Consider the following 20,347-nt stretch of genomic DNA (forward strand, 5'->3'; position numbering starts at 1 on the left):
CGCAATTTCTCTTTTTTTAAATCTTGGTGCATGATAGCTGGGACACCCTGTATATACATATAGATATATATATACCCCGAGTAGTATATATATATATATATATCTATATATATATATATATATATATATATATATATATATATATATATATATATATATATATATATATATATATACCCCGAGTAGTCCGAGTGGCGCTGGCTACCACCCCCAAGCGCAGGAAACAAAAACACCTGAACATAAATACCACAGAAAGTGGAGGCTAAAGTAGCCCCGCCGGTAGCGTAGTGGTTATCGCACCAGACCGGTATTCTTTAGGTCATGGGTTCGGATCCCACCTGGCGGGCATTTTTTCTCCACTTTCTTATTTTCCAAATTCTTTATCTTGAGCTACTACATCCTCCCCTTTGCTTTCCGAGGTCTTCCTCACTGCCAATTCTTATTTCTGTCATATATATATATATATATATATATATATATATATATATATATATATATATATATGTGTGTGTGTGTGTGTGTGTGTGTGTGTGTGTGTGTGTGTGTGTGTTTCTTTCACACCTAAGCTCAGATGGTAGGCCGTTAACCCTCGTAACCCTCGACCCAGGTCAACATCTTACAAAAAAAGTTTCACTCTCTCTTTCTGAAAAGTAGTATTATAATGACAAGCAGAAGGACCTCCTGCAGCATGGTTTAGGAAACTTTTATTCATACAGCATTGTTTGTTTCTCGGAACAACTATAGCCACACGGGAATGAGACAACAACTTTCACCATTAGCGCACTGCGCACTCTCTGTACAGCAGAGGGGCACCACAAGAGGAACAGAGTTACTTCTTTTTCACCTTTCTCTCCTCTCCACCTTGGAAAAAGAACGAACGCCACTGGAAACACTTGGCTTGTACAGATATTTATAGTATGTATACACAGCGCGCACGCCTGCGCCCGTGCTTATCAACGCATCGTGCGCACGAAAGCCAGGGCACGTCTCCTCCTCTCTCTCTCCCCCTCCCGTCCGCGTCAATCGAACTGATGCAGGTGCTCGCATTGAATGATTTGTTCTCTAGGTTGAGGGAGTTGTGGGCTGCTTCCGGTCGTAAGAGAGAAAAATAGCACACAACTAACGCCACTGTCACACTGTGCCTGCTAGACACTTCTTCAGTTCTGCGCGGGAATTTCAAATACAAAAAAAAAAGAATTCAAAACCAACACTGTCACTGAAGAAACTACGAAATAACTGTTTGGCCTTCCAAATTACTAACACCGGACTATGTATAGCTCTTTTCTTCAAAGTTGCGTTTTCTCTCGAGACATTTAGAGAAAAGGGCGCTGAGCCCCGCTCTGCGGGTTGAAGTGTAAATTTGAGGCGATTTTTCTACAACGCTTCGAAAAGAATTTGGAACTTGAGGAAACACCAGAACCATTACACCTGAGGCGCGTTCACTCTGAAAGTCCTAACAAGAGTGCGAAACGCGGATTGTGGAGACGTAGAAAAAAAAAAACAAGTACGTTTTTAAAAACAAGGAGAGTTTCTTTCGCATAAGTCAGCATTCCGGGTCACCCGAAAAAACGGGGTGGGGATTGTCGTGTTTAGCCGCTATGGGGGATATGATGCTGCGGAAACGGAACTATGCAAGCTTTTCCTTTTGAACAAGTCTTTAGGCACGTTGTGCCTGATCCCACTTTCTGAAAGCCAAACTTCGTTTTAAAAAGTTGTAAATTTATATTGCTTGTTCATGGGTCCAGCATGTAGGGAGTCATGCCCTAGGAGCCGCTTCAGTTTTCGTTCTTGATATCAATATGTCCCAGAATGAACATAGTCTGTGCCTTGAGGAAAGAAAATGACCTAGGATTTCCGAAGCTCGATTTTAAAAAGTTATAACGGTAGCATATCCTATTACTTCTGCTTAGTTTGGAATGGTGTGGCGTTATACACGCAGAGTTTGGGCATGTATATCGCGGAGAAGACCTTGTCAACACCAGCTCATCATGCAATTTTCAATAAGTAACAGTTTAACACAAGGGTCAACCTTTTTGCCATCTTCCACCGAGGCAAACGATGTTACGCTATTTTGCTTACATTGGAGACATCACGTTGTCTTTGGGAGTTCATTTGCACAAATTTCTATTGCATTTACTGCAGAATTTCAAATGCACACCAAGCATAATCATCTTAAGTGAAACGGAAAAGACTCCATGTTTAGCTCCCCTGCAAATCAGTATTTTGATTACAATAACTTTGTCGAAACTCCCGCCGTGGACGTTTATGAAGTGGGAAGCCTTGACCATGAACTTTCACTACGGCTTTACTAAAATTACTTCACAATGTCGCGCTCTCGCAAATCATTCTACGGGACTCTACAGGAGTAGCAAGGGACATCATCAAGGCAGCAAAGCACTGAGAATACACAGTTTAAAACATGAATTCGAACTTCTGAGTAACAACACTTGCTGGAATACCTCCTGTGTCGAGTTATTCACCTCCATTAGTTTAGGTTTCGAGGTTCGAGACTCTTTGTTGGAAAAGTATGCAAAATAAGGTAACTGAGATTTCTAGAGCGAAGGTTTTCTAGGAGCTCGAAAACTCCCGCGTAATATTATCACCTTTCACGTTACGTTGGCATCTGGGCCGTACTGACAGCGAAAAACACCTTTACATTGACGTCTTGCCGCCTGCCCAATGCAAGTACTGTAGATTTTTTAATTTATTGCCGTTGCTTTTACTCGCTGTCCCGCACCGCTGGTATGGTAGTGCAGTTGCACATATTTTGGTACTGGCACCGAGAAATGCACGGAAAGCGATGGTGATGGCGTCTGATTGATCATAAACAGGTCTTGCGTTGTTTTATCTAGGGTATAAAACCCCACCATGGCGTACGGTCCTTCCGTGCTGGCGAATTGGAGGCTGACTCTGTGAGACGGCGTTTTTGACGTGGCGGTTATAGATAATGCAGTGTCAAAAAAAAAAAAAGGTAAACAGAAGCTGATTATGTACATGCTCAATTCATGAGTAAAGATGGTCGGCTAAGGGCAATTTAAGGGAAAACAGGGAGGAAGGGCGTCGACGGCATCACTCATTCCTACATCACAAGCATTTCGGCATTTTTTTTTCTTCAGATTGTTTCCATTCCGGAGTGATTTCCGATGCGCTTCACACGCCTGGAGTGAGTATTCCAAGTTGCAGTCATCTTCATCTCGCCCGTCGTCTATAGAATGGCCAGAAAAAAGAGAGAGAAAGCCCGACATAAGCAAATCATCATGGTAACTCCATACCTCCCTCCTTCCCTCCCTCCCTCTCTCTCTCTCCCTCCCTCCCTCCCTCCCTCCCTCCCTCCCTCCCTCCCTCACTCACTCACTCACTCACTCACTCACTCACTCACCACTCACTCACTCACTCACTCACTCACTCACTCACTCACTCACTCACTCACTCACTCACTCACTCACTCACTCACTCACTCACTCACTCACTCACTCACTCACTCACTCAATCGATCAATCGTTAACTCATCATCTGCCTATCTACATCTACTGCAGGCCTCTCCTATAGATCTCCAATTATCCCGGTCCTGTGCTAACTGCGACCAATTTATCCCCGCAAACTTCTTGATCTCATCTGCCCATCCAACCTTCTGCCGCCCCCTGCCACGCTTGCCTTCTCTAGGTATCCACTCTGTTACACTTAATGACCAACGGTTACCTTGCCTTCGCATTACATGTCCTGCCCACACCCATTTCGTCTGAATTTTTACTAATATGTCCTTAAAATGCGTTTGTTCCCCGACCCACTCCGTGCTCTTCTTGTCCCTTAATGTTACCGCTATCATCTTCCGTTCCATTGCTCGCTCAGTCTTCCTCAATTTAAGTTGAACCCTCCTAGTGAGCCTCCAAGTTTCTGCCCCGTAGGTGAGTACCGGTGAGATGCAGCTGTCATACAGTTTCTTCTTCAGGGACAATGGTAGGCTGCCATTCATTATCTGAGAATGCCTGCCGAATGCACTCCACCCCATTCTTATCCTTCTAATTATCTATGCCTCGTGGTTGGGATCCGGGGTCTAAACTTGGCCTAAGTAGATATATACGCTGACGACTTCCACTGCTTCGCCACCTATCTCAAATCGCTGTGCTGTCCCAAAGTTATTGATCATTACTTGAATTTTGTGCATATTAGTTTTCAGGCCCACAATTCTACCCTGCTTGACCAGTGCAGTAAGCCTGCTTTGCAATTCGTCCGCCGAGTTACTTAACAAGGCAACGTTATATAAACTTAATCCACATAAGCTACATGATGATGAAAACAGACAATAAGCGTGCGACCCACAAGCTGTTGTTCCGCACTGAACGTAGGACGTATTGTGGACCGTTTGTTGAGATTGGCTGAGGCCTACAAAATCTAACGCAAATTAAACAGGGTTTACAAGCTTGCAGAACTGGCTGATTGAACCAAACTTTAGTGCATATTTTATAGCAGTAAGAATGGTGTGTAAACAATGGAAGTAACGAACAAACACGTAAACATAGGAACACCTAGTGTAGCTCTACGCCGGCCGGAGCTGTTTAAAAAGCCATGGGGCGCATTGGGCATCTCTGACACGAAACTGGTCAACTGAGATCAGCGACACTGCCACTTACGTGCACTTTTTGTCGGGTCATACCCAATGTTTCACAAAAGGATTATTATCAACCTTAATAAAAATGTGGCAGGTATGCAAGTTTGGTCAGAAGCAGAGTGCGGACAGAAAGCATGATGATGATGATTTATTTGCCATGCCCTTTGAAACGGGTTGGCACTGTGGCTGCGGTGTTGCTGCGCCATCTAGGCAGGCGGGCGGTAACCAATGTTACCAAAGGGTGATCTGCCGATAGAAGCAGCCTCAGTCAACATACTAACTTTAGTTTTATGTGTTTGGCCGCAATACGTCATTGCTGACGTCACAAGACACTTGATGCCGCGGAAGAATTCAATTCGGGCTTCAATTGTTCAATTTCTCAGTGCATAACACATCACTAGCTGCCGGTCAAGCGCTGGGTGTACTATAAAACATGAAATCTTTTGAATAAAACAAACGGTCGTCATAGCCCCTTCAACATCAGGATGACATCAATAATAAATAATATACCCACCAAATTTATTCTACAGAAGATTGCCTCCTGCGGAATAGGGAAGGAGTGGGGACTTTGCTATTTCTCCTTCAGCAGGCTGAACGGTGTCGGCTTCGTTTCTACGTTTTGTTGTGTTTGCGTTTATTTAAAGGGACACTGAAGTGAATTTGTCAAGCTCCCGTTTTTGTTTGCACTGTGTAGACTGGCTCAAATTAGCACACTTTTCATCGTTTTTACGATTGACAAATCGGTAATTATTTTACAAAGCGCGAAAGAAGAAAAACTACCATGCGCGGTTTGCGGCGGCCGCACCAACTAAAGCTGTGACGTTAGGAGGAGCGGGCACCGTGATTGGACGATGCCCAAGGTGAGCAACCAAACAAGTTTCGGTTTCGGTTTCGGTTCTGTAAAACACAACCGGTGGCGTTGTTGGATGGGCATTCTCAATGACTCAGTAATCATCGTACCGCGCTTCTGTCATGTTGTCAGCTGTAAAAATGCATAAAGATAAGCCTCCTAGGACGGCTTGGAATCGTAGCATTCACTAGCCGAAACCTACGCAGTGCATGAACGCCCTCCGCGTACCCGTAGACGCCCAAATGTCATGCGCTTTTCCCCCATAATTGGAGCTTGCCTCCCTCATGCCTGTATCGTAAAAAGCGTGTTCGCACCAGGCCAAGGGTCTGTTCATTCTGGCCTGTGCCCACTGCCTGCAAGCAGTCGGTGCTTATGGCAACAGCACGCCAACGAGAACTCGCTAGCGCGCCATGCATGTGCCAGCCTGCGCGTGTTTTGTGAACTAGTTCGTGTAGCTATGAACGTTGCGGCCCAAAAAAAGGTGAACTCAATATAGAAAACATCGGCGGAAAACAAAAAAGTTAACTTACAAAAAAAAAAAGCATGTACCCGCGGGGATTCGAACTCGTGACTTGCAAAACATTTGCGGTGACATAGCCAGCGCCCCAGATTACTGAGCCACGGAGCGGGACGCGAAGGCTATGCTAATATAGGGTATATATTGTACAACCGGTTTACACTTTTATTTAGTTTTGGCATTTCAAGCAGCTTAGGTGACTATTTCTTGTACTGCGATCGTGCAGTAAGCGTCGCCCGAGTTTCCACAGTAGCTCACGTCTAGCAATTGCATTTCGTAGACCGAAAAGCGTTCGCAGATGCGTAGTCGTGCTGCTGACCGCTGTGCTTGTTCGCCCAGCGCAAAAAAGTGCTTCCCGCGCCCTAGTTTTACGCTGTACGGTAAAAATATCAGTTGATTTTATTTCCTTAGTACCTATATTGACTTCGCTGACTCTTCTCCCGCCTTCAAGATGCCTTATATTTTCCTACTGGCGTACCAGTCAGCGAAGCGTCGCATGTGCGCTTGTGCAGCACTTGTGGGAAGCGAACTTGACTTGGAGCTAGATACAGTGTACAAACAAACCAAGTAAAGAAAGGCACATTCTTCCATTCACAAACGTGTCCTGGCTTCGTTTCAACTAAGCGAACGAATTGCGACCATGCAATTTTTTTTAACCTCCTTGATTGCGACGACCTGCCGGCGGCCGGCGGACGAAACGCTGGGCCGACTGACTCTGTCGGCCGGGGAGCCGTGCAGTAGCGCAGCCGTGGCGCAGCCAATTGCCAGCTCATCCCCTCCTGACGTCACACGAAAACGCCACAGAAAATGGGCGAGCGTAAAGAGAGGAGGACAGCATTTTCGAATTAGTTTTTCTACTAAATAAAATCGCGTAAACGCGCCTAGAGTGGTCGAAACATGGCCTGGGGACTCCGGACTACAATTTGCGCTAGTAATCCCGCAATGTTTACATATCACTTCAGTGTCCCTTTAATAGGCTCAGGGCTTAGTAGACATTCCGTGACCATTTTATGTAGGTTACTTCTAGCTCTTTCCCTAATTTATTTCGTCTGCTTCGATGCCACTCTAGTGACGCGATCACGAAGAAGAAATCGTCCCGCATAAACTGTATGCTGAAGGATCATTGCGCTACGAGCAGGTTTACTTATCACATTATGTGTGCTGTGACAATAGTTTGCCTCATAATACGTGCTTTAAACTTATACGTACATATTTACTTGGCGCCTGGTTTCTCTACGAATTCTAACATCGAAACACCATAAGCCATGCTTGAAGAGAAAATATGTCGGTTTTTTTTTCAATGTTGTTATCTGCCAGTAAACAAAACGACATAGAAAATGATAGCTGAGCTCTTTTCATATGCATGAATGCGAGATTTAGTCTTCGCCCTAAATTCTTTTTTCATCGCCCTTGATATAAGAGAAAATGGGTCTGTGCTTCGCAAAAGAGGCCATTTAGTCTCTTGACCTTTAAACAAGGGTGGACCAAATAATAAGCACGGGTTCCCGAGTTTGTCTTTCTTTACCATTTGTATGTGTTTTCTGTAGCTGAGCCCAACTGCTCGTAACATCAGCTGCACCCAGAAACCCAGATTTTAGTTGTCGCAAGGACCCACTTCCGAACCATTTCGCTCGTAACAGTTATACCCGGAGCTTAAGCAAAGATCGGGGCTTAGTAGTAAGAGAAAACAGATTGCAGGAGCCGAATCCTCTGCGTATACCTTTAACCCGAGACTAACGTTAAGCCCCAGTCTAAACTTCCCATAGCAAACTGAACATCGGATGTTGGGGGAAATGGCTCAGATTGGTCCAGGATATATTCTTACCAGTGACGTCACACAGTAACCAGCTCCTTGGAGCAAACTTGAACGCGGTCTCTGTCGAGGATGGGCTCGTATCCAAAGGTGATGGAGTCCTCGAACCTTCCCGTGGAGACTAGGCGAACCGCGGTAGTTGCGCACGGAATCTGGATGGGTCTCTTACCTGCGGGAGACAAGAAAATGTCGGACCATTCTGGGATCGTACATCACAGCGAATTTGCGGCTAAAACGCGCGCCTTTAAATTCAAGGTAAAATGAATAAGGCTAGCTCCGGCTGTACAGGTTTTAAAACATGTTTGAACACGTTGGCTGCGCACCGAAGAACGGTAAGACGAGCAAAGGGGGCCGGAGGCGGAAGCTGGATCAGCCTAAGACGCAGTAGGTTAAAAACAACATCAAAATTTCCTAGTTTCCGCAGATCCGTTTATTTGACGCGTTTTATTTGTCCGTTCTTGGTTTGTACCGCTTGCGCAGCGCAGTGTATCCAAACATGTGTTAGCTGGCGTAAAAAAGCGCTTTACTGAATTTTATTCAGAACAAAGTTAATGTGCAGGCTTGACTAAGTTGGTTTATGATTAAACTACGAAATACATCTCCAGAAACGAGATACGAGAACATACGTGACACAGGCAGGTGCTTCTAAGTAATCAAAATGGCTTGCTTAGATCAGCCCGGGTCGTCTGACAAGCCGTTAATTAGAGCTTGCCATTAATTTTTATACCTAGGCTTTTTTTGAGCGTTTATTTTGCCGCAGGGCATAGATAAGGGGCATGAGTTGATGATGAGGAAAACTGATTAGATGAACATGAAAATGTTCACTTCGCGTATAAAGTCTAGGTGGGAACGATGATGAGGCCCATATATTCATGCGTTGTATGCGGATGCGTCATTTACGCGGAGGCCCGTCGCCACAAGATGTCGCAGTCTCGTAGGACGCAAAGCGAGGCACGACCACAGCAAGTGGTGGTGGCAAACTGGGCAACCGGGGCTTGCAAAACAATCTTGGAAGTGAAGCCATTGAGCTCTCCGGTATATATATATATATATATATATATATATATATATATATATATATATATATATATATATATATATATATATATATATATATATATATATATATATATATATATATATATATATATATATATATATATATATATATATATATCGTTGAATTATCAAGCAATATTATCTGACCACCACTGTATTCCCAATAATTATCTATGGTTGGGGCCGGACTTCTGCAGTAGATACCGGTTGCAAAACTGTTCTTGCAATATATGACGCCCGAGTGCCGCCATCCTCTCCCCCTTATTCTATGTTATCAGTTATCTATCGCAACGATGGCATTCCGGCAGAACGGGAACGGGCTGCATTAAATTATTCCAGGGTTTTTAAGCGTCATGAAACTTCCTTCGGCAAAGAAAAGGATGCCGTTTCCATTAGTACCCAAAAGTTCTAAATCGTTTGATCAATGCGGTAAATATGGCAGTGCATCTCTTGTTTTTTTGAGTAAGTGTCATCAGATGGCAGGCTAATCTGTATACAGTCAAACCCATTTATAGCGAATTGCAATATGCACCGCGATTAGTTCGATATATCTAATAGTTCGATATAGCCGAACCCGCCTATAATAACGAAATTATTGTTACAAGTTCGCAATCCGCGGGAGCCCACCCCCACTTCCTCCTCCTCCCCAACTTCACCATCCCCGCATGCAGAAACGAACACAGTGACGTAGCCATTACTGTACCCAAAATAATCCATTTATTGCAAATAATAAACCTACTTTCCACCTGAACTGCCTACTTTGCAAAAAAAAAAGCGGTGATTTTTGTTTTCACTTTCGTTTTGGTGGCTTCAACTAGCATAGCATTCTCTACACGGAACATTGTTTGCACCAGTTCAAGTCTGCGTCCTCCAAAATCTAAGAAGCATTGGCGGAGCACATCGACTGCCGAAAGCGCTTCATTATAAGCGTCGCACCGATTTCACTCGCGACATCATCGAAAACGTGGGGTAGCTCTTCCCACAGTTCACCGATGCTGCTGTCTTGGTCCGGACTCGCTGACTGCTCGGGTTCCGTAGTGAGTCCCGCGCGTCGGAAACAGTTACGGAAAGTGTCGGGCGTCACGTCGCTCCATGCGAGGCGCAATGCCTCAGTCGCAACTCTTGCTCCGTGGTCGCGGCCAATCCACATCTCAATCGCCACTCCGAGACCATGCATTTTGGCGGCCATTCTAGGCGCGCAGAGTTCGATATATCGGATGTGAACTTCGTTATTAGGAATGTGTTTCCCATGTATTTCCGTAACTGAATTATTTTTGTTCGATATATAGCATAATTCGCTCTATCCGGGTTCGTTATAGCCGGGTTTGACTGTATGCTTATAATTTTCTGAAACTAGGGAAAAAGGAGTAGTCACTTTTTGATACACGAGTCCGATGTGCTGTGTCGGAACTCCATATAGTAGTTTATTCGAAATTATAGTTGCAGCTGCGCTGTAAGTATAAATTCGAATGAAAATGCTAGTTATTGGATGGGTTGGGGGTTTAAATTTGAAATTGTTGTAGCGATAGTACTGGGGCGTTGCGGTGCACGGTCGTCCCTGGTTAGACCCTAGCCATCAAGCTTAACCCTATTTTCGAAGGCATTTGCAAATGGCACATGCGTTAATCTGAGTATCTCACAACGAATGCCCCGAACGCAGACTTCCAGTTGTTCTGAGAAAGTTGTGCTTCACATAGAATTATAGGCGCGTTTAGACTTAGGCGCTGCAAATCACTTAGCAATCCACAATGCATTATCAGGTTTAATGACGCCAAGAGGGAACTTCGAGAGTAGCACAATATTGCTAAAGACTTCTTTTTCCGTGTTCAACTACAACGTTTACTATCAGAAAATCCCCGAAAATTTTGGCGCTTGGTCCTGCCCCGTGACGCCTTCTGCAATTCTTTCAAAATGAACCGCAGAATCATAAATTATCCGGCGGAAATTTTGAGCATTTTTAATTCGCTTTTTCAGTCTGTTTTTACCGTCGAAAATCTTATTGTTCCTTCTTTTTTCATCTAGAATTAAACGTTTCCAATTAATGATGTAGTGGTCAGTGAAGAGGGCGTGTTAAACCTTGTACCTATTTTGGACACAAAAAAAATGTAATGGCCCCGATGGTATACCTAGCATGTTTCTCCTTCGCTACTCTCTGTAAACCTCTCGATACCTTACAAAAAATTTCAATAACTCCTTAAAATCTGGTACCGTTCCCAGATGTTGTAAAAACGAAACACTAGTACCTTTATAGTAATAAGTAATAATTTATAGTAATAGTAATAGTACCTGGTGACAAGCAAGTCCTCAGAAATTATAGGCCCAATTATCTCACCCTTTATTGCTGCAAGCTACTAGAGCACATTATTTACACACATCATTGAATTTCTGGAATTTAACAATCTGTTGCCTAATTACCAACACGGATTCAGGCGAGGTTACAGTACCGTGACCAAGCTAAATGAATTTGTGCACGACTTTGCTAGTAACATGGACATTGGAAGTCAATTTGACGCACTATTCATTGACTTTTTGAAAGCGTTCGACGCTGTATTTCACTCTGGATTACTATGTAAATTAAACAACATATTGAACAACCAGCAACTAGTTACTTGGATTTCTAATTTTCTTTCGGACCGCTCCCAATACGTTTCTTATAACTCGACTGACTCCAATGTTGTTAATGTTTGTTCTGGCGCTCCACAAGGTTCCGTACTTGGACCTCTACTGTTTCGTCTGTATATTAACGATTTGCCTAGTAACGTCAATTCTAAAATTCGCCTGTATGCTGATGATTGTGTTTCATTCGAATTCACTGACTCTCCCGAATCTCACCATTGTCTAAATGGATCATTTAAAAAAAATGTGAATGGTGTGTAACCTGCCAAATGTGTATTAATTTTAACAAATCTGTGCTTATGTCTTTCACAAATAGCAAGTCCCCTTCCTGCCTCACGTATTATTCTAACGGATCCACCCTAAAAAAAGTAACAGAATACAAGCATTTTGGTGTTATCCTTTCCAGCAATCTATCTTGGTCTCCACACATCAACTCTGTCTGCATGCGATCTTTAAAAAAATTAGGTTATTTTAGACGAACGCTGCTACAATCCTCTGAAAGCACTAAATTACTAATGTACTAATGCATAAAAAACTGATTCGGCCCGTGCTTGACTACGCATGTCCCGTATGGAACCCTCACAAGCAGGGTGAAATTGATAAAATCGTGGCCATTAAAGAAAAGCCATCACATTCATTTGTAGTCGTTATGACCGCTGCTTCTCGCCTTCCCTTGCCCTATCATTTCTAGAACTTACCTCACTACGCACCCGCCGACTCAATAATTCTATAAGTTGCTTCGCTGTTTTATTCATTCAGCGTACCGCATATCTGACGTTACAAGCATTTCGTTTTCGTCGTCGTCCGTTACTAGAAGCAATCAGCATCTTAACATCAAACCTCACCACTGTAGAACTAACAAATTCAAATTTAGTTTTTTTTCTTTTAACTGCCGAATACTGAAACGGATTGTCTGGTGACACCCGTTCCCTTCCGCTCGAAAAATTTGTACATGCCGTTTCTGATTTGTCGTGATTGTGCTTTTGTTGTATTGCTCCGTTGCTCTGTTTAATGGTTGCTCTAATTTGTTCTGTTGCATGCTCACTCCTGCCATATGTACAAATAAATAATTGAATGAATAAATTTATTTTCAAAGTTGCCTAATTTAAATGGAGAGCTCAAACTCGGGCCGCAAGTATTACGCCCATGAATAGAAATTTCGTAACTGGATTTCTCAGTGATTGAAAAGAAGCATTTCATGGTCGCTTACTGTTTTCTTCATTTACGGGTTGGGAGTTTCAAACTGAAGAAAGTCGCCGACTCTTTATGACGCTCCAATGCGATAATGATGAAAGGGATAATATAATTGATGTACACATAACCCAGTTATGCGATATAAATAAGCTGGCCCAAACGAGGCTAACTTTTCACAAAGGTCCAAGAAGGTGGGAAAAGGTCATTTCAAAAATGAAACGTTATTGTAGGCTTAAAGGGCAAAAGAAAATTCGTTGCCATTCTAGAAACTGCTGCTAAGCTAAGACATGCCTCATTGGTAACACTAACGTCAGCGTCGCGTTTCATGCAGCGCCTGCGTACCCTAATAAACAGTTGGGCATCCGCCCCTGATAATAGGCTACTGTGCCCTGTTTTTTTTTTTTTCGCTGCGGTTTGTCTACTTGTTATCTCGTTCGAGGCCGATAACGAGAAATAATGAGCTTGGGAAATGAGTTCGGAGGCAAACAGGCACAGGATGTAATCCTCATGTTTCTCCAGCAAAAGAGGCCAACCTATGTTCCGCGCTGTGCCAAAACAAGAAAGTCGGCAACCAGACGCGCGCGCAGGCTGGGGGGGAAAAAAAAAAGACGCAATTTCGCTCGCGCGCCATCTCCGTAGTTCTGTGCAGTGCGTGTATAACTCTCTGCTGTAGGAGTTGTAAGCACTCTGTAACGCAGATGCAAGGTGGTGGAAGAGGCGGTTGTTTTCGAATCGAGGCACTGCAAACTGGGTACACATGCCGTCAACGTCGCAGTTAACACTGCTAAGAAAGGGCGATAAGTAGTGCGGCAGTCGAAGACCAGAAAACAGACTCGCTATTAAACAGCGTAAAACGTATCATTCTGAACCAGCCTCATGACAGCACGGCAGCCATCCAATCATATATAGCTCCTTACATTCTTTCAAAATAAAAATAAGAACACTATGCTTCTCACCTACAGTGCCAGGTGTGCCAGCTTTCAGTACTTCAAACGTAAAGCTTAAATTTTCGTTTCGTTGTCTGGTTCTCTGCGGCGTCGGAATTGGTTTTGTTTGTAGGGTTTAACGCGCCGACGCAACGCAGGCGATGAGGCTCGCCGTAATGGAAGGCTCCGGATTAATTTTGACCCCCTGGGGATCTTTAATGTGCGCCGAAATCTCGTACACGAGGGCGTTCTTGCTTTTTGCCTCCATTCTTGGAATTCTCCATTTTCAGCGCCCGAATAGTGCAATAACCTGGCAGCCCCTGATGGTGCGACTTCGTGCAGGAGCTCGCGTTCACCTAGTGAAAGCCCGCTTACAAAATTGTAAGACTTGAGAAACACCTAACGTCGCGTTGGCGGCGGCGGTGGCGCTTTCTTTATGTGACCAGCTCGTCGCCCGCACCGCACAAAGATGCACACAACTGATGCCGGACGCCGTCTCCTACCGCTGGACTCGCCTTTAGCAATCCGACTTGATTTTCTCGTCTAGTGACAGCAGCCGAGTCAGAAGCGGCGAACTAGCGCAATTTTGCGGGAGCGCTCACTTGGTTTAGGGAATAATTATGAGGCCAATACAACAACGCCCGAATCCGCTCCTTACTTGGTTCGTCGTTCACGACAACTAATAACGCGCCCCTGCGCAGCCTGGGTCCCGAAACGCCAACGCGCGGCATTTCTACGGTTCAGGGAATAGAAAAAAGTGCGCCCACCAGTCGCCCTGCTGTTGTAATTATGCCCGCCAGTGCGACATACATCTAACCCGCTGTCGGAAACATCTCAAACGCATCCTCTTTGGGAACGTTTTGTAAGCCCACGCATGCGCCTAAGCTCATTAAACAAAATCGGAGCTACACTGTCTCGCGGCAAAGCGCTGCAGAAAAAGATGCACTAAGCGCTTATAGACAGCCCTGATAATTGAAGTAAGGGATGCTCGAAGCAGCCCCCAAAATAATCGTAGCCTGAATAGGTGTGTCTAAGGGGCAGCTAAACTTACCTGAGCTGCTAAAATCCCATAGTGGGTTTTGCATAAACTGCGCGTATTTATGCTAACAAAAGTGTTTATCGTGTGGTAGTAGTTGCATTAGTTCTCAACGCTGACTAGCATTCAAGACTTAATACTAGCTTACTTAAAAAGCTGGGGCTTAGCGATAAGAGGCTGGTGGATGCACTGGCGTAGCGACTGTACTAAGACTAATCTTGAAAAAATAATGTTGTTCAGCACAGATTCTGCCGACACGTGCAGTCCTTCCCAGAAGCGTCCTCGTCCGTAGGCATGCCATGGAGTGTTGCTCTGTTAAAGTGCTACTCGAGTTGAACAATTATTTTTAATACTATAAACACAATCATTTCTATCCCGTAATGTAATTAGCTCGTATTTCCCATTTACGGCTCGGATGCGTGCCGCACTACCAGTTAATGAGTTGATTGATTGTAGGGTTTAACGCGCCGACGCAACGCAGGCGATGAGGCGGGTCGTTAGTGGAGGGCTCCGTATTGAATTGGACCACCTCGGGATCTTTAACGTGCGCCGAAATCTTGAACACACGGGCGTTTTTGCTTTTCGCCTCCATCAGAAAAGCTGCCGCCGCGGCCGGGAATCGAACCCGCGACCTCGTGCTCAGCAGCGCTACGCCTTAACCACTGAGCCACCGTGGCGGATCCAGTTAATGAGTTACTCGTCAAAGAAATAAACAAACAAACAAAAAGGGTTTATACAGGTGCTTTCGGGTAAAGTAACCAAACAGGCAGAAAATGTATGAGGCTGCGGAACCGCGCCGGCTGGGACCTGAGCTTAAAACGCACATCACTGCATAGGCAGGACCTTACTGAGTGAAAAGAGAAGGCTCTTCACCTGTAGACTTCTGCAATTTTTATATTTAAAAATAGAAAATATAGCATGCCCACGTGATAGCTTCGCTTTATCGACACTACAGACCCCAGAAACAGTGTATAGTCAGGTCATAAAATAAAATTTAGTTTGTATTCTGCGTTTTGGCAGTTAGTCTTTCTAATTCGCACTTCTTTTCCGCGGATAAAATGAATTCAAGTGTGCCGCGTATGTACCCTTTTCAAGTTTTGATGACGGTGCTCGGACGACGCGCTGTCAAGTCCGTACAAATCAGAAACGTGATGTTATCTGCACCTGACAAGCAAAAAACTGGATGCGAAAACACAAAAGGCAGAAGTAGTACTACAACACATTAAAAGCCAGTGTCACGTTACTGATTTGTTTCAGAAAGTGCACGGGAAGGGCCAATATCTCTTTTACGCTTTAAAAACAAGCCCAGTCTGCATATGTATATTCAATTACAGTATCGCATTACTTGATGCACGCAATGCGGCCCGAAACCAACGTTCGCCAAATTTTTATCGTTCAATCTTGACTATGTAAAAGTGTACGCTCTCCATCCTCCATTCCTTTTTATTGTTTTTTTTATTTTGTCGTATTTCGTGCCCCCTTGATGACGGGCGTTTGCACTGGGCCCGAACTGGACGCCGTGTAGCCAGAGAAAACATCACATGGGCAGTTTTATGTCCTGCTCTAGACGGCTGTGCAATTGACGTCATAAGCAGGGAGAAAATGAGGTGCGTTCTCCGTGATAACGTAAACTCGCTCGTTAACGGGAGAGCCAAACATCACCGCCGTCGTTAGCTTTCTGTACTGTTCCTTCTACAAAACGCCGTAAAGAATGACGATACTTCCTAACATTACAAGACGGAAATTGCGTCCGCCAGCGCCACATTGCCACAAATGTTGAACAGGATTTCAAAAAAGCAGCATTATCTAGTTTTCGTTTTTTTCTCTCTCCCAATGCGTATACGCCCCCGCGCGCAATCTTTATGGCCGACGGCATAACTTGTTGCCACGCTAAGGTTTGCATTTCGCGCCAAAATTGCCCTTTAGAGGACACGGACTGCGACATAATGCTTCCTGTGCCCATTACGGCTCTGTCTTGGCTATCCTTTTGAGCATATTATGTTCCGTGCGACGATATAGACTAGGGAGATAGGGAGAATATGGAGATAAGCCGGGATTTGAAACTCCCGCCGCGGACTCACTGGGAATGGAGTCGAGGCCGCAGACGTCTTGGATAAGCATCATCTCTTCAGTGCCGAGTCCGCCTCCTCCCAGGAACTCGACGTAGTCTTGAACGCCTCGCTTTCTGCACTGAATGAGCATGCGGCAAAAGAGACGTTTAAGAATGCACGGTGCCACATTACGGCGTCGCGGAACTACGCTGCAGGAAATCTGCCATGGCTTCATTCACGAAGAACCGCTTTCGTGGAATATTTTGGAGGTCCACCATATAACGGCCCGCCAGAACTAGTGACTTTATAACTAGACAACCACGCGCTCACCGCGGCGTGCATATTTATACATTTTCATTCATTCATTTATTCATACTGCAGGCCAAGATGGTGCAGGGCAATGCAGGGAGGGCAATACAGAGCAAGAATACAAACAATGCATGAACAAGATCATACCTATAACATGTCACAAAAACACCTTGCCCCAACAACAACACAGCACTAATATAACAAAACAGCAGGTAATTTTCTTTTAAAGTAGAAGTGTTCCCAAGCCCAGGTTTAGATTATTCTAATTCATGAGGCAAGTAGTTTTTTCAGTTCTTGTGAAAAGGTTCTTGATTGTAAAACTTCAACGGGCAGGGAATTCCATTCGTTAATGGTACGCAAAAAAAAAAAGATTCATGTATTTGTATTAGAAAATATTGGCGTAATAGAGAGGTTATGTCTATGTTTTGTTTTGTTATATAATAAAATTGGAGACCGGCGCACGTTCAAAAAAAAAAAAAACAAGAACACAGGTGGTTACAAACAGAAAACTTTTGTAAGCCTCTTTGTTTTTGTAAACGTGAGTCGTACTCAAAGTTTGATTACGCACGCACGTACGAGCGCACATATGTATATGTATTGTCACTGATGAGGCGATGGAAACCAGTGATCTAGGGGTAGCACAGTTGGCTTTATTGCCAATAATGACAGTTGCGCCTGCGTGCTTGCCGTGTCCGAGTCCAAGCGTCGCCTTCTTCCGCCGGTCAGATGATGATGATCGCAGATGATCTCAGCAGCAGCTCACATGACTCCGGGCAACATACCAACGGGTATTGTAAGGAAACACTCACATATATGTAATAATACAACATTCATGCACAAGACAGGTCATGTGCTGCGGCGCGTGCGGAGTTGATCGAGGGTCACGCGTGGCATTTTCGTACGTGCCGCGCCGCGCGAAGGAGAATGGTAATTAAAGGTCGTCATTGGAACCGCCCTAAACCTAAAGCGACCTAAAACATACCAAATTACCATTATTGACAAAAACAACACGTAGATTTGCATTCAGAAAAAAAAAATAAAGTTAGAAAAAAAAAGCTGAGCAATACAAAACAACTGAGACAGACCTGCTGGGGCTCGAACTCAACCCCTCAGCTCCAGTACTCAGCACTCTACATCAAGGCCACAGAGCCCAGACGGTGGGTTCCTTTTAACGGGCGCTCAAAAGAATAGCGCCTTAGTGACATCACACATGTCACGTGGGCGCTCTGTGCAGCGAAGCATTTGGAAACACGCTGCCGGCGCCTGCCTCCACATGCCATCTTGCTTTTTTTTTTTTTTTTTTTTAAGGCAAAGCTTTGCTACTTTCGTCGAGCGATTTCACGGATGCGCAAGGTGACCTTGTGACCGGAGACACACCCCCGGCGACACGCCCCTCGAAGCGCATCGCCGGGCCCGCTTTCGGCGCTGCGCACAAGGCTCCGTTTTAAGTCGTTCTTCGGCGGCGGCCGTGACAGCCGATCAAACCCGCGGCCTGCCTACCGTGCGGCGCTGGGTTGCCTCGGGCAACGTGACTCGTCTCGCGACCGGCGAAAAGGATCGGTGCGTTCGATGCGAATGAACGCCGCGTGCGCCCCGTCGAACGCCCCGTTCACCTGGCCTCCTTCTGTGAGCGTTGCACGCAGCCCAATAGCTTTGAGACATGGTCGGCAATACAGCTAAACAAAAGGTTAACCGAGCGAAACTAAGACTCAGCCAGACTAGGACAAGCTTTTGCTTTGCATATCCAAGGTTAGCTGAGGTAAGCCACAGCCATTTTTTTTTCTTTCTTCCTCACTCCACACGCCGTTGTTGGCGCGCGCGGTTTCGCTTTGACACGTGTATGCAGGTGGTCGGCCTTGTTCGTGTCTATTAGCCATATAACGATGCAAACGGGGAGCTGAAAGCAGCCCATGCCGCCGATGTTTTCTGTCAAGGACAAGCAAAAAGCAAGAATTTACCGAATTTACACAGTGGGAGTTTAACTTAAGCGGCTTTAAAATACATTCAAAACATAGCGGGCCAATAAAAATTTTGAAATTTGTTTTAATTGACCATAATTCAATGTTATTCGAGTTTGAATTATCGCGAGTCTACTGTACCTATATATATTTTCGGCAGATACAACTGAAAACAAAACGTTCTTTTAAACCCACCCTGAATAAGGATGATTTCTACACTCCGTCGCAAGTCACCTTTGCGGGAGCCTGCTGGAGTTTTTCCGAGAATGAATCCGTGCGTGTGTGGACCGCCGTCTGGTTATCTGGTTATCTGGTTATCTGGCGCAGGGAGCATGGTGTTAACTCTGACTGAGGTATAAAGATAATTAGACTGTTTCCATTCACTTCCCTATCATTTGGTGATAGTGTGCCACGAATAACGCATTATTCGTTTTTGGGAGCGCATAATCTCAGTCAGGAACGGCGGCGAACAAGGAGGAACATAGCACCATGTCTGTTGACTATTATGTCTGTTGAATATCATGTCTGTTGAATATTCCGTCTGTTGACATATCTGCCTGGTTTATCACAGCGCGAACGCGCTTTCTTTACGCCCTAGTGCCGACTTTCTGCGTCGATTATACAGTTACCGACGCCCACTTTTGGGTCAGCGCGATTCCGGTTGAAAGGAGCACTGAAAAAGCAGAACAATTATAAAAAGACTCCCTCATAACGAAGACAATGTAATTAGCGAAAGTGGTATGTGTATTCACCGAGCGCATATCTCAACTGCGTACGCGTTCATAAGCATCTAGAATCAACATAGCACGGAAGGTAATTGAATTAACCTGACCAGATATCTGTTGTCGGCGCTCCTGTTGTTTTTCTTCATTGAAAGCGGTGGAAACCGCGAACTATTCTGACGAACGTGCTATTTGTCTCTAGTGCTGGTTAGGGTCTGAAGAAATTAGAAACATTCGCTGTAAAAGTGCGCAGTGGTAGGCCCCCATCCAACCTGACTTTCCGCGCACTCTGTAATTCAATTGCAACGTTCGCGCAAATGGCACGTTATAGACAGATATTATCCCTAAAGAACACAATTAGACACCTCGTTGCTAGTGGAATGGCTTCGGAGTGGGGGTTTCTTACCTAGGAATTACGTTACGGAGGGGCATTAAATAGTTTATACGCGAATTCGGGCGAAGTAGGTGACGCGAGGGCGTGACCTACACGTCTGTACAAAAAAACCTCTGTACAGGTGATATGGCTGTGTAGACCATTCCCACAGTGGGAAGGAGATTACGAGTCGAAACTATTGTTCTTACCACCAACCACGTATGAATAAAAGGGTGCATTTCTAGTTTTTTTTTTTACTATGGCTGGAAAAAGAAAAATAGTTCGCGTTGCATCCCAATGAGGGTATCCGTTTG

At 44.8% G+C, this 20,347-nt stretch overlaps 1 protein-coding gene across 1 annotated transcript in view; it reads right to left on the reverse strand.

Moving 5' to 3' along the window:
- Positions 1–687: 687 nt before the first annotated feature.
- The window catches only part of LOC144178654 (corticotropin-releasing factor-binding protein), a 93,947-nt gene continuing 74,287 nt past the window's right edge, over positions 688–20,347 (reverse strand). The window contains exons 6-8 of the mRNA XM_077706660.1: positions 16,702–16,810; positions 7,802–7,958; positions 688–3,205 (exon numbers count right to left, since the gene is read on the reverse strand). Coding sequence (XP_077562786.1) covers positions 7,810–7,958; positions 16,702–16,810 — 258 coding nt within the window. The 3' untranslated portion in view covers positions 688–3,205; positions 7,802–7,809. The remainder of the gene's footprint in view (positions 3,206–7,801; positions 7,959–16,701; positions 16,811–20,347) is intronic.

The sequence above is a fragment of the Haemaphysalis longicornis genome, unplaced genomic scaffold (assembly GCF_048455015.1).
Source record: "Haemaphysalis longicornis isolate Haplotype H1 unplaced genomic scaffold, Haemaphysalis longicornis Haplotype H1 scaffold_4, whole genome shotgun sequence".
NCBI classification, from domain to species: Eukaryota; Metazoa; Arthropoda; class Arachnida; order Ixodida; family Ixodidae; genus Haemaphysalis; species Haemaphysalis longicornis.